We start from the raw sequence: 14,041 nt of genomic DNA, 5'->3' as shown, positions 1-14,041 counted from the left end.
TTTGATCTAGCATTAAAATTACATACATTTTTCTTGCTAATTCAGTAGTATGATTAACGTGTTTGAGGGGGGAAAAAACTTGTTTGTCATGCACCAATTTCCTTTTTCCTAGTATATAATTAATGTATTTTAAATTGTGTGCATGAAATGATACAAGTAATATTTCAGTTTGATTTATGTAAAATATTAAAATAGTATGTATTTTTGTTTAGTTACTGACTAGTCTTTGTTAAGCACATGTCTTTAAGAATGTGATGCTTGCATCATACTTCTGAAAACTATCTTAACCAGAGGAAAAGGATACTAAAAGAGGACCCTCCAAAGTTCACCCCCCCCAACAAAAAAATTTTATCCAAAAAAACAGTTAACTGTATGATTTTAATTAATATTATCTCCAAATATTTTTCCACCTTACGACGTGGCTTCTTAATTTGTCTGTGCTGCTGATGCTCTCCAATGGAGTGGATGATCACAGATATTGCAGAGGGACATTAAACTAGAGTATATGCTACAGAATGTGATATTTGATTTATGAAAAGATTTTTTGATCATTTATGTTCCGTATTGTATTCTCTGTGCTTTTTCCAGACGTTTTGCACTCTTTATTTTGGTTGTGGGTTAAAAATGTTTTTCTTTTTATTAATTTAGCCCTCCTCAGACTGAAGCTTCACCAGATCCACAACGCCAGGAATGGTTTGCCCGATACTTCACATTCTGAGAATTTTTTTTTTGTGGCATAGCGTGGTGTGGATTGTTTATAAGAGCATGCCTTTAAGTAACCCTATGTGAACAAGCTTTCCTGTACTATGTCAAACACTGTGAATGAGAAAGTATTTGTCTCTCTGATTTGAAAATGCACTGTATTTCATGTGGTATTTGTTGGAATCACTTGACATGATATTATATAATGTGCGTAATTATATCAATTATTTTTATTTAAAATGGAAGAGTCTTTAAACTTTGTATTTATTACGTAATAAATTTTGGTAGAACAAACATAAGGCTTTCCCCATTTTTCCTATAAATATATGTTTTCTTTGGTTGCAGTAAGGCTCCCCCTCCTTCCAAAGCAATGTACTGCATGGTTATAATATATCAAAATAATCTTTCAATGATAGATAAAATAAAAAATATCAGACTAGGGCAAGGTATGTTTAATCCATCCCAAATTTATTTTTATTTGTAGCACTTTAATAATTGTCCTCTTACTAACATTTAAAGTGATGAATACGAAATAAATCAGACATAGTTTAGCTGCTGGCCTTCAGAATTGAGTGACTTTGATAAGACCATAAAAAAAACATTCAGCATTTTCTTTTTTGCGAACTTCTTACTTACTGCTCATTAGACTGGGCACTCTAGAAATAACTACTACATTTGATGTTGAGTTTCACCAGAACCTGCCTTCACAAATTACCTGTTTATTTTATGAATATCTACGAAGACAAATGCTCTTCGGAACATTTGGGATACTACACTAAGTATCACTGTGTAAACCAAGAATCATTAAAGGAAATCTGCATTTTGGGACATCCTCCTTCAGGCAGAATACAGACTTTAAAAGTAACCCTAGACAAATTATACACACAATCGTATGCAAATCTTTCATTAAAGCTCAACCATATTCAATTATCTACATGAAGGAAGTTTCTTTTTTACCTTTTGACATGAATCCATGGACTACTCGGCTTTTTCAGGTAGTAAGCCTGATTCCCTAGTCTGTTACACTGGTGTGACACCAGTGTTACTTCATTGCCAGACAACTGCTATAACAGATTGGAGAGTCAGGCCTATTGGCTTTATTATTTATATTCTTTGATAATTCAAAGATTACCACAAAGTAGTTAACACTGGTAGTCTCAGGGAGAAAAATATCTTTGTTTTATGAATGTATTTTAAATCTGAAACTCTCTTTAAAAACAGCAAAGGACTATTCTGATTTATTTAAATAAGATTTTAATAGCACATACAAAAGCACATAGATCTTCATTATTTCCTCTGAAGCCCTGATTATATCCTATTTCCCTTTATATACAAACAAATATCCAGTAAAAGATACTCAGTAGTTATAATAATAATAAGTTTTATATGTAGTATATATATATATATAAATGAACAATTTGTATGTTTTCAAAAATTTCATTTAGAATATTTTATATCTTCTATAACTCAGCTTGAAAACTTTCACTGAAAGCCATGCTCTGGTGATCCTACCATAGTGTAAAGTAAACAGCAGATTCTGTGTAGTTGGTGGACTCAACTGTCGGTAAATGCAATTTTTAATTTTAGAAGAAAGCCATATTGGGCCAAAATGTTGGATTTCTTGGCTGTTACCTGAAATAAAACACACTAGCTCATTTTGCTATAACATTCTGAAGTGAGTGTTATATTTTTTCTTCTCTGCTTTGCCAGTGTTGTTAAAAGTACACTGCTTCTTTGCTAACCCGGTACCTCATTGGTTAGAGTGTTAAGTTGCATAATCATACGTTTTTGCTTATGAAATTTATAGATATAAACTATAAATAAAACCAACGAAACTCCACTTCAGATTTTCCTGTTCATGCATTTTTTGCTCTCTTCAGTAAATGGTGTATTGATAGCCTCTGCCTTTGGGCATCAGCTTTCCAGTGGTGAGAACAAACTCAAGAAACCGTCAGTTCGAGTCCTTTAAGATCAGCAGCTTTCAAACTGACAAACAAGTGTGTCCTGACAAAACCAGTCAATTCCCAAAGAACCCAGGAAGACTGAAAAGTTTCTGCCAAATGGTATCCAGAATACTTGATGCAAACTTTATTCCACATTATTTTTACTGTCTTTCATGTTCGATTCAGATAGGAACCTGCATTACCAGATTAGACCATTGTTCCATCTAGACTTGTGTCCTACTTCTTGTAGTTTGTGATGCTTTAGAGAGAGAATGAGAGAAAACTCCTTTATGCCACTGGTTAAGAGCCCAGTCCTGCAAACTCTTTCTCTCACATGTAGTCTTTCCTCACATAGCGTTCTTACCTTCATATTAGTTCCATGGGAATACTCTTACAAGGGAGGATTTTCAGAATCAGGACCTATTTGTGCAGTACTGTTTATGGGACTGGGCAAATTCCTTCTTAGCTCCCATGAGTGACATTTTAGTATTTTGATGCATGAGATTAGCTTATCTGTATCATTGTAGCTTGTCCAAATATAAATGTTGTTAATGGTAATAAAATTGACTATCCCTTTTGTTGTTAAAATTCTATCAAGAAAGTTTGGGGTTGTTATGTATCAACATTAAATGTTCAAATAAATTAACAAGTAGCAAAGTACACAGGCAAATGCAAAGAGACACTTTAACACGAAACGCTTGGTCAAAAGCATAGCAAAACTATGGTTTAGTCAATATTACACTTCTCCAGAGAGAGTGACATGATAAGGGAATGAAGTTCAGTGATGAACTGCATTTGACATAATGGCAAAATGTAAAGAAATCCCATGAACAATCATAAGGTTGTCTTAAAATTCAGCCACAGGGTCATATTCTCTTCTTCAAGCTGGACCCTTTTTTCACTCTTGTGGTACAAAAGAGCTACAAAACTGGTGGATATCCCCAGTTGGCAGAAAACTGTTGTGTCTGACTCTTCTACCAGTCCCCTTGTAACCTACCAGCAGAGGGGACATGGAAGTGTGGGTCATGGCAGCTCTGGTCAGCACTGCCGACTGGGCTATTAAAAGTCCCGTCAGCGGCGTTGCCTGGCTAAGGCAGGCTAGTGGCTACCTATTCTGGCACCGCACTGCACCCCGGAAGCGGGCAGCAGCAGGTCCGGCTCCTAGGCGAGGGGGCCACAGGGCTCTGTGTGCTGCCCCCGCCCTGAGCACCAGCTCCGCACTCCCATTGGCCAGAAACCACAGCCAACGCGAGGTGGAGGCAGTGCCTATGGGCAAGAACCGCGCAGAGCCGCTTGCATGCCTCTGCCTAGGAGCCGAACCTCCTGCTAGCCGCTTTCAGTGCGCAGCGCAGTCCGCGGTGCCATGACAGGCAGGAAGCCTGCCTTAGCACCTCCACTGCGCCACTAACCAGGAGCCGCCAGAGGTAACCACAGCCCCAACCCTGCACCCCAATCCTCTGCCCCAGCCCTGAACCCTCTCCTATTCCCCAAACCCGGCCCCACTCCAGACCCTGCACCCCCAGCCCAAAGCCTGCACCCCCTCCTGCACCCCAGCCCAGAGCACCCTCCAACACCCTGAACATGGCCCTACCCCACAGCCCTCACTCGCACACCCCAAATCCCTCATCCCCAGCTCCACTGGGCATGGGCACCAACAATTTTCTTCAAGTGGGTCACCAGAAAAAAAGTTTGAAAACCACTGTTCTATTCTCCCCCTGGGGGCCAGAGCCAGCTGGTGTACTTTTAAAATAACCCCAAGGCTTTTCAAATTATGCTGGGCCCACAGCCGGGACAGAACAGGCCCTGGAATCAGCTGACTCCTTTCCCCTACATACTTTAAGCTACCCCTAGCAGATATTGGACATAGCTGAGAATTTGGCCCACAGTTCAGTATTTGCTTTGGTGTCTCTTAGCGGTAACCGATTCCACAAGTTGATTATATATGCTGTATAAAGAAATATTTTTGTGTTCTATATTTACTGATTTAACTTGTTCTTTTGTCCCTCATGTTCTGTTATTATGGGACAAATAGCTCAAACAGATCAGTTTTCACTATTTTTGTTATTTATATGATTATTTTCACATTCATTTACAAGTATAAATAAACCTTAATTTTGTAGAAATCTTGGGACACCCAAGACATAAAATCAGGAACATGTAAAAGATGGAGAAAGTATACTAAAGCATTTTTACATTCACTTTTTTTAAGATCAGTGTTTACTTGTTCATCAGTTAAATCCTATTTAACTCTGCTTTCCAAGGTAAACAATCCTAGTCTTAATTTCTCATTTTGTATAAACTTCTAACCATCTTTGTTTCCATTCTTAATGGATTATATAATTTTCTTCATTGTTAGGTTGGAATTTTAAGTTAGACAGCTAGGCATTATGCCTTTTGTCACATACTGACCATTATTTCCTGCATTTTGAGGTTAGAGCAACAGCTGGGTGAAGTTTTTGAGAAAAATAGTTTATTCACTGAAAAATACAGTTTAAGGTCAACTGAAACTATTTGCAAATTTGATAGACGTTTAATGAATAGTATCAGCCAAAAATAGTTTTTAGGGCTAGATTTGTTCTTAGCTGCCATTCATAGAGGAACTGCAGGCCCCGACCAGCCCTTTATCACCCCCTGGCTAGAGCACTCACTTGGGATGTGGGAAACCTGGATTCAAGCCTCTCCTCCCCCATTCAGAGCAGGGAGTTGAACATGGGTCTCCCCAATCTATGGTTAGTACCCTAACCACTGGGTTATAGGCTATTCTGGGGTGAGTCTAAAACTTTCTTGTTGAATCTGTTCTACTTTGTATAAAATAATTAAATAGTGATTGGCCCAGAGAGAGATGATGCCATACCCTGCTGCTGGAGGGACTCCCATGGATTCCAGTCCCTGCTCCAATTAATATTTATTTATATAAAGTCGAACAGCTTCAACAGAGAATCTGAGACAACTGCACCCCAGAATATTGTATGCTCTAGTGGTTGGAGCACTTTCCTGGAATGTGGGAGAGCCAACTTCCAAGTAAAGCAGAGTAGAGATTTGAACCCAGTTCCCTGACATCCCAGGTGAGTGCTTTAACTATGGGGCTAGTGTATAATCAGCTTGTCTGCCTTCTCTAGTTTTATGAATGCTGATTCCAAATTTCTTTTGCTTTTAATGTAAAAATTAAAAAAAGAACAGCAGTAAAATAATGCCAGAAAACTAAATGTTTCATTGAGTTGATCCAAAACAATTTTTTTCTGATTTTTTCATTGAGAAAAATTGATTATCCACCCAGCTGCCAAGGGTCTGTTTTGATGGTTTACACTTGAAGACTGATGGAACCAAAGTCATCAAAGGAATTTTTGGTTCATCTAGCTGGCCACTCTGGGATTTTGACTTACAGGGTGTACTGCAAAGCTCATTTGTTCACCGAGGCAACTGAAGAGATTGGAGCTTGATGGGATAATTGTTGATGGGGGATGCAGGTTTGGTGAGGAAGTTTTGCTAGAGCTTTTTCTTAGGGTTGCTGTTGGTTTTGTTGTATTGTTATTTTTCAAAATGTCAAAAGTATCCAGAATAGTAGTTGGACACCTTCTTATCTGTTACTTAGCAATTTATTTATTATTATTTATAAGTGTAGAATCACCAAATCTGTGTTTCCTTACAGGAGCAGTTGATTTGTCCCCATTAAGTTATACCTACTTCAAGCATTATATTATTACTCTCTCCTTAATCAAACTCTCAATCAGTTTTCCTAGGATTTTGGTTAACTACTTTTTTGAAGTATGGCACTGCAGTAATTCCTGTCTTTATTTAAAACAATTTGCAGGCAAAAGCTTTAAAACGGAGTTTAGGTTGAGAGGAAAGAAAAAACAACTCTCTCCTTCTCTGAAAGATAAAATCTTCACTGACTGGTGTTCTTTTCTCCAAGCCACCAAAAACAATTAGTTTGGAAATCAAAGCATCACTTTTAATTTAAAAAGGTTCATTGCAGAGTGATTTGCATAAGTGCACATGTAATTATATGCACAGATGTGCATTCAAGCCCATAACTAATTTGCCTTTCAATTTACAGTACTGTGATTGTGCATACACAAAGCCATTTTTGCACTTTATGATAACTGCATGCACAAATTAGGCAACTGCACACATGCACATGTGCATGTACAACTAAGCAGGTGTATTTTTGAAAATCAGGTAACCAGCGTCACCCATGCTGCCTTATTTCTGTCTCTGTATCACCATCCTTTCAATGTGAACTTAAGGACAATATAATGCTTAAACAGTACAAGGTTTTATATTACCAATAACTCCTGAAATTAAGAACATCTCTTTGCAGGCATCTTAACCTGAATTTTAGTTGTTATACGCTGTTACATCTGTATTATTTATGTATACAGAACTCAAACAGCAAATAAATACTTGACAAAGGCCCTTCTCCAAAGAGTTTTAAACCTAATTTTACAGGTGACAGAATAGAAGAGACCGTAAGAGGGACAACTTTACTGTAATGTCTTACACTCTAATCCTGCACTGAGCTCCACCCAGGTGCATACCTGAGCTCACCTGGAGTACCAATTAGTCTCACAGAAAAGTTAATACTGGGCCTATCACCATGACAATTTGGGGTTATTTGCAGAATTGAACACAACATAGAAAGCTACTCACAACAAGAGGAAGCGTTAATACAATTAAAAACACTTCTGCTGGAAATATTTGTATCTATGCTGATAAGAAACAAACACATCAACCAAAAGCTAAGGCAATAACAAATAGGTCTAGCATCGTTCCCTAAAGCTCACTAAAACCTGACTCTGTCCCAAAGGTGAAAGCTCATGGAGATCACTAGGTTGGATTGTCCTGACAAGAGGAATACAGAATTGGAATAGAGTGCTGATATTTAGGCTGTTTTAAGTGGATAGTACTACTGTTTGTATTAAGTATTTCCCCCTCCCCACTTTCTTCCTGCCCTTAACTATGCACGGTGAGAGTCTCATATACTAAGCAAAAATGAAGAGCAAGCCGTATTTATACCCTACTTGGGTGAGATTCCATTTTCCAATCTCAGTTGTAGGCAGATGGATTGAGCTGAGCTGATTGGAACCTTCCTTTTATGTTTGAGGGTGAGATTCACGCAGTGGGGGATTGGAAACTGCCCCGTGGATAGCCAAGGAGGCTGCATGGCTAGTATGGAAAAGGAGACCTCAGGGAGGTCTATGGTGAGATATTTTGTTTTACCTATTTTCATAGCATGTGGTTGGAATTCAACTGATTAGTATCTCCATCCTATTTAGGTCTTTAGAGACTATGTAAATTGGGTTGAGGAAATTACCAGTGAAGGTGAATGTTGTATGTGATAGGAAACCAATGAAGTTGACTGGTAGGGATGGTGTGTGAAAGTTTCTTCAATAATCCCTTCTCTAGATCCCATGAATTGGTTCACCACTCTTAACTTGCAGGATGCTTACTACCATGTGTTTTGTTCATCCTGCATACCGAAAGCATCTGCATTTTATCACCAGTTTAGAGTCCTACCATTTGGCTTGTGAACAATTCCAAGGATTTTTACCAAATGTTTTTTGGTGGTAGCAACTCATCTGAAGTGACGAGTGATATATACCCCTATTTCAAAAACTGAGTGATAGATGGCCACTCACTGCAGCAAGTCACAGATTACATTCAAACCGTTCTCCATCCATTCTCCTGGGTAGGCCTGAGGACTAGCCGAGACAAATTTACTCTTATCCCTATTCAATCAGTAAAGATTATGGAGCAATACTAGAATATTGGAATCCACATCAGCATACCATCCTCAAAGAAAGTTTGGCACAATGTGTCATCTCATTTCCAACCTTCATTCTCAGCCAAGAATTTCAGTGAGAATCTGCCACGCTTGCTATAACACACAGCTGCTTGTACTTAGATCCCCCCTCCCCTTCAGGTCTTTGCCCTCTTGAAATCTGTTTACCAACTGGTTAGACACAGCATGGACTTATCTATAGTGGTCCCTCCACAAGTGCTGACATCTCTGTTTTGGAGGCCAAAAACTCAAAATGCCAGCTAACCTGTAGTGTTTCAATCATCCTACCCCTGCCAAAGACTCTTGTTACAGATTGTGCCAGCATGGTTGGGGTGCACATCTAGACAAACTTCAAACACAGAGACTGTGGTCCAAGACAGAGTCTCAGTTGGACATAATTGTACTAGAACTCAGAGCTGTTCACTTAGCCTGAAAGGCTTTTTACCTTTCCTGCAAATCACAATCATCCAAGTCCTGGCAGACAGTATTACAGGAATGCATTACATAAACTGACTCGAAGAAGCAAAATCATCCCCCTTATGAGAGGAAACTATCTACCTGTTGGACTGGTGCATCATTCATCAGATCAACCTAACAGCCCTACACTTACTAGGCAGCCAAAAAAATTTAGTGGATAAGATCAACAGGAAGGGCTCCTCTACGCACAAATGTACTCTCAAAGATTTGGTTCCTTTTACAAGGGGGGATCCCCACTATAGACTTCTTTCCTACCTATGTCAATGCAAAGTACTTTATATTTTCCTCCCAGGGAGGAGAGGGTCCAAACTCTCTGGCAGATGTATTCCTGATCCAGCAGGAAAGAGACCTCCTATATCCTTTTCCTCCATCCCAGAGGGGATATTTCCAGTGCTCTGAAGAAGATACAACAGCATATGGCTGAGATGGTGGTGATAGCTCTGGCCTGGGCTTATCAATTCTGGTACTCCAACTTGTTGCACCTGTCAAGCCAACTATCTCCTCTTCCACTTCAAAACCATCCAGATATCATTTCACAGAACCAAGGTTTCGTGTTATATCTTGACCCAATTTTTCTACATCTGATAGAATAGAGGCTAGTTGACTAAATTCTGTTGATAGGACTGCCAGTGGTAGCACAGGACATTTTGATCCAGAGCAGAAAGGCTTCTACAGGATTGACATACAAAGCTACGTGGAAGTGTTTTTCATTGGGTTCCATTCAGACACCTTCAATCTTTGGAATCTTCTGCTCCTGTTAGCTTGGATTATTTGTCTTTGAAACACCCAGGTCTGTTGATTAGTTCTTTTAGAGAGCACTAATCTGCTATCTCTGCCTATCATCCGTCTTTTGAGAGTCAATCAGTTTTTTCCCATCCCACTGTATCAGTGTTTCTAGGAGCCTGTTTCATGTTGTTCCACGCAGTCAAGAACCTCTTTCCTTGCGGGAACTTGAATGTGGTGCTTCTATCATTGATGAAATCTCCTTTTGAACCCACATCATCATGTTCATTATACTACTTTTCTATTAACACAGCATTTTTGGTGGCTATTATTTTGGCTTATAGAGTGGATGTAATCCAGGCTTTGATGGCAGGCCTTATATACATTATATCCTAAAAGGACAAGGTTACTCAGACCACATCCAAAGTTTTTGTCAAAGAGGTTTTGGATTTTCTGATTAATCAGTTTATATACTTGCCTGTGTCTTTTCCTAAAGCTTATGAATCTCCTGAAGCAGTTATGCTTCATACACTCAATGTTTTCTTTTTACCTGTTTAGAACAAAAGCCGCTTCTTAAACCATTAAGGCTTTTTGTAATTTTTGGAGACAAACCTAAGGGGTTGGCTATTTCCTCAGAAAGACTCTGTGATGGTGTCTATCAGGCCTTTGCTGCCTGACAGACATCCTATACTATTCCTAAGGCCTGGTCTACACTGGGGGGGGCATGAGCTAAGTTGGTCTAAGTTACGCAACTTCAGCTATGAAAATAGCGTAGCTGAAGTCAACGTACTTAGAGCTACTTACTGCAGTGTCTTCACTGCGGTAGGTCAATTGCTGACACTCCCCCATTGACTCCACCTACACTTCTCGCTCCGGCGGAATACCAGAGTCGATGGGAGAGCACTTGGTGGTTGATTTATCACATCTTCACTATACTCAATGAATCGACCCCCTCTGGATCAATCGCTCCGGAGGTAAGTGTAGACAGAAGCTGCAGCCATGAACGACTAGATACTTCACCATCAAGAAAGAATACTTTGTCATCAGTTGGGCTGTAGTGGTAATACTTTATCTTTCAAGGGTTCCCTTTGACTTAATACTGGAGCATGCACCCCTTAAATGGAGTAATGAAGAACACTAATCCTACCCTTATTCAAGGGTATATGATACTGCAAGTACATGGCTTTTGTGTATGACATTGACCAGATACACAGAAATAGAATACACACTTCTTTTTCCAGATGGTGGGATTATTGCAGAAGGGAGAGATCGGACCCTCAGCTCCATTCTCCAGGGGGAAGTGTGTTGGAATCTATCAGGCCGTCTCTGCCCCCTGTGAAGGTGTTAGTGCCCTGACACACCCCTGCTCAGGCCAGGTTGACAACAAGACATAATTGTTTAGAGCCCTAAAAGGGTCACGGGAACCAGGAGGCCAGTTAAGAAGGCTTGCCTGCTGCTTCTCAGGGCAGTGTGGGGGTGAGACTAGGACAGAGAATTCCTACACATTGAACAAACTACCTCCTTCCTCTTGGATTAGGAAGCACACTGCTACAGCTCAAACAACATCCACAGCATGCTTATGGGGAATCCCTATTTCAAAAATTTGTACCGTAGCTACTTAGAATTCTATTGATACATTCCCCATTCATACTCCATTGTGGCAGCTTCTACAACAGATGTCCAGTTTGGCAGGGCTGTTCTGGGGTCATGATTTAGATAGGGGTCCTATCCTCCTTCTCCACTAGGGGGTGACTGCTAGCCATTCATTTGAATCCATGTGTACAAATGCTTGAATAAATATGGTTATTTACTTGGTCTGTCAAGCTGTTAAAAAATTAATTGCAATTAATCACGTGATTTTTTAAAAATCATGATTAATCGAGCAATTAATCACGATGTTCATAATAGAATATATTTATGTATTTTTGGATGTGTTCTACATTTTCAAATATATTGATTTCCATTGCAACACAGAATACAAAGTGTACAGTGCTCACTATATTTATTTTGATTGAAAATATTTGCACTGTAAAAAACAAGAGTATTTTTCAATTCCCCTAATACAAGTACTGTAGTGCAATCTCTTTATCATGAAAATTGAACTTAGAAATGTAGAATTATGTACCAAAAAATAACTGCATTCAAAAATAAAACAATATAAAACTTTAGAGCATATAAGTCCACTCAGTCCTACTTCTTGTTCAGCCAATCGCTCAGACAAACAAATTTGTTTAAATTTGCAAGAGATAATGCTGCCTGTTTCTTGTTCACAGTGTTACCTGAAGTATGCCCATTCATGCTTCAAACACCATTCCAGAGGCCATGCATCCATGCTAATAACGGGTTCTGCTCAATAACAGTCCAAACCAGTGCAGACCGACACATGCGCATTTTCATCATCTGAATCAGATGCCACCAGCAGAAGGTTGATTTTGTGTGTGTGGTGGGGGGGGTAGTTCAGGTTCTGGAGTTTTCGCATCGGAATGTTGCTCTTTTAAGACTTCTGATGGCATGCTCCACACCTCATCCCTCTCAGATTTTGGAAGGCACTTCAGATTCTTAAACCTTGAGTCAAGTGCCATAGCTATCTTTAGAAATCTCATATTGGTATCTTTGCATTTTGTCAAATCTGCAATGAAAGTGTTCTTAAAACACACAACATATGCTGGGTTGTCATCCGAGACTGCTATAACATGAAATATATGGTAAAATGCAGATAAAACAGAGCAGAAGACATACAATTCTCCCCCAAGGAGTTCATTTTCTCAAATTTAACTAATGCATTATTTTTTTAAGGAGCATGGAAGTATGTCCTCTGGAATGGTGGCTGAAGCATTGGGCATACGAATGTTTAGCATATCTGGCACGTAAATACCTTCCTTTCAGGTGACATTGTAAATAAGAAGCGGGCAGCATTATCTCCCGTAAATGTAAACAAACTTGTTTCTCTTAGCAATTGGCTCAAGAAATAGGACTGAGTGGATTTGTAGACTCTAAAGTTTTACATTGTTTTGTTTTTGAATGCAGTTATGTAACAAAAAAAATCTACATTTGTAAATTGCACTTTCACGATAAAGAGATTGCACTACAGTACTTGTATAAGGTGAACTGAAAAATGCTATTTCTTCTATCATTTTTACAGTGCAGTATTTGTAATAAAAATATAAAGTGAGCACTGTACACTTTGTATTGTATTGTAATTGAAATTATATTTGAAAATGTACAAAAACATCCAAAAATATTTAATACATTTCAATTGATATTCTATTGTTTAACAGTGTGATTAAAACTGCGATTAATCACGATTAATTTTAATTGCACTTAATTTGAGTTAATCCTGTGAGTTGACTGCGATTAATCAACAGCCCTATTATATACCTACATAGTGAGATCTGTGAGGACAAAAGCTTCTTCAAGAACCCATTACGGTAAGGTAAATAACTTTTTAAATTTAAATAACTTTTAAAAATAAACTTTTTAAAAAATTTCTGTTAAATAGGTCTGGTTTGTGTCTTTATTCCAAATTACCTGCATGGAAGTGGGGGCTAGCAGTAAAACAATTCATTGCCACCTCATGTGGTGCTTCCCCAGTGATTTGCACAGGTAACATGGGGGGCCATGGGATAAATACTGGGCTTGAAATAAATATCTAACTCAGCTACAGTCACCACAGCAGTCTATATAGTTAAGATCACTGTATTATTTAAAATAAGTATAAAAAAAAAAACACCACTGAAATTAATGGACTACTCATGTAAGTAAGGCAAGCAAAATACTGTTTTGATGTATGTGAATTAAATATATTAAATAACCTGAAAGTACAAATTCTTTTCCTACAAATCCTTTTTGTAATCCTTTGTTTCGCAGGTGTTGACTTTTCTCCGTGTATTACAAATTAAGTTACAATTAAAGGTTTTCATTTCCTTTTTTGTGCACTTTTCTCACAGACTATTTTAGCGCAGCCCTGGTAATACTGTTGTCTGGTGCCTTTGCAACCTTAGATTACTGAAGGAGAATTATACATTTTTTTTTGTGAAGATCTTACACTAGCAACTGTTTGGGGGATACAGGTTGTTTCTATTTTAATTTTGCACCAGTTAATCATTCATCAACTGCCAACAGCATCCAAAACACAATGGAATGCAAGGTCTCTGCAATGAGCATCTTACAATAGAAGACTCAGATCCTGCAAACACTTATGCAGATGGGTAGACCCCTAGGGTAAGTGGGTCTACTCACATGCATAAAGTTCTTTTTCCTTTATGCCACTTTTTCTGGTGAGGATCACAGCAGCAGCATGGAGAGCAGGAAGGACCACACCTCCTTTTCCTCCACAACAGGTTCTAGTTCCTCATGGGGGATTCTCCAGCATGCCTAGTAGAGTTCCAACAGAAGCCTCCCAAGGGGCATCCTT

The 14,041-nt window shown here is 38.8% G+C and overlaps 1 protein-coding gene across 8 annotated transcripts in view; it reads left to right on the top strand.

Annotated features, from left to right (window-relative positions):
• Positions 1-2,368, top strand: part of FAM184A (family with sequence similarity 184 member A) — a 167,950-nt gene extending 165,582 nt beyond the window's left edge. For 7 of the 8 annotated variants that reach the window (XM_078852182.1, XM_078852183.1, XM_078852179.1 and 4 more), the window contains one exon: positions 649-2,368. In XM_078852182.1, the coding sequence (XP_078708308.1) occupies positions 649-663 (15 nt within the window). In that variant the 3' untranslated portion in view covers positions 664-2,368. The remainder of the gene's footprint in view (positions 1-648) is intronic. The other variant, XR_013635563.1, reaches the window with a different exon arrangement.
• The last annotated feature ends 11,673 nt before the right edge of the window (positions 2,369-14,041 follow it).

Source organism: Lepidochelys kempii, chromosome 3 (genome assembly GCF_965140285.1).
Source record: "Lepidochelys kempii isolate rLepKem1 chromosome 3, rLepKem1.hap1, whole genome shotgun sequence".
NCBI classification, from domain to species: domain Eukaryota; kingdom Metazoa; phylum Chordata; order Testudines; family Cheloniidae; genus Lepidochelys; species Lepidochelys kempii.
This window is presented reverse-complemented; position numbering and strand designations above follow the sequence as displayed.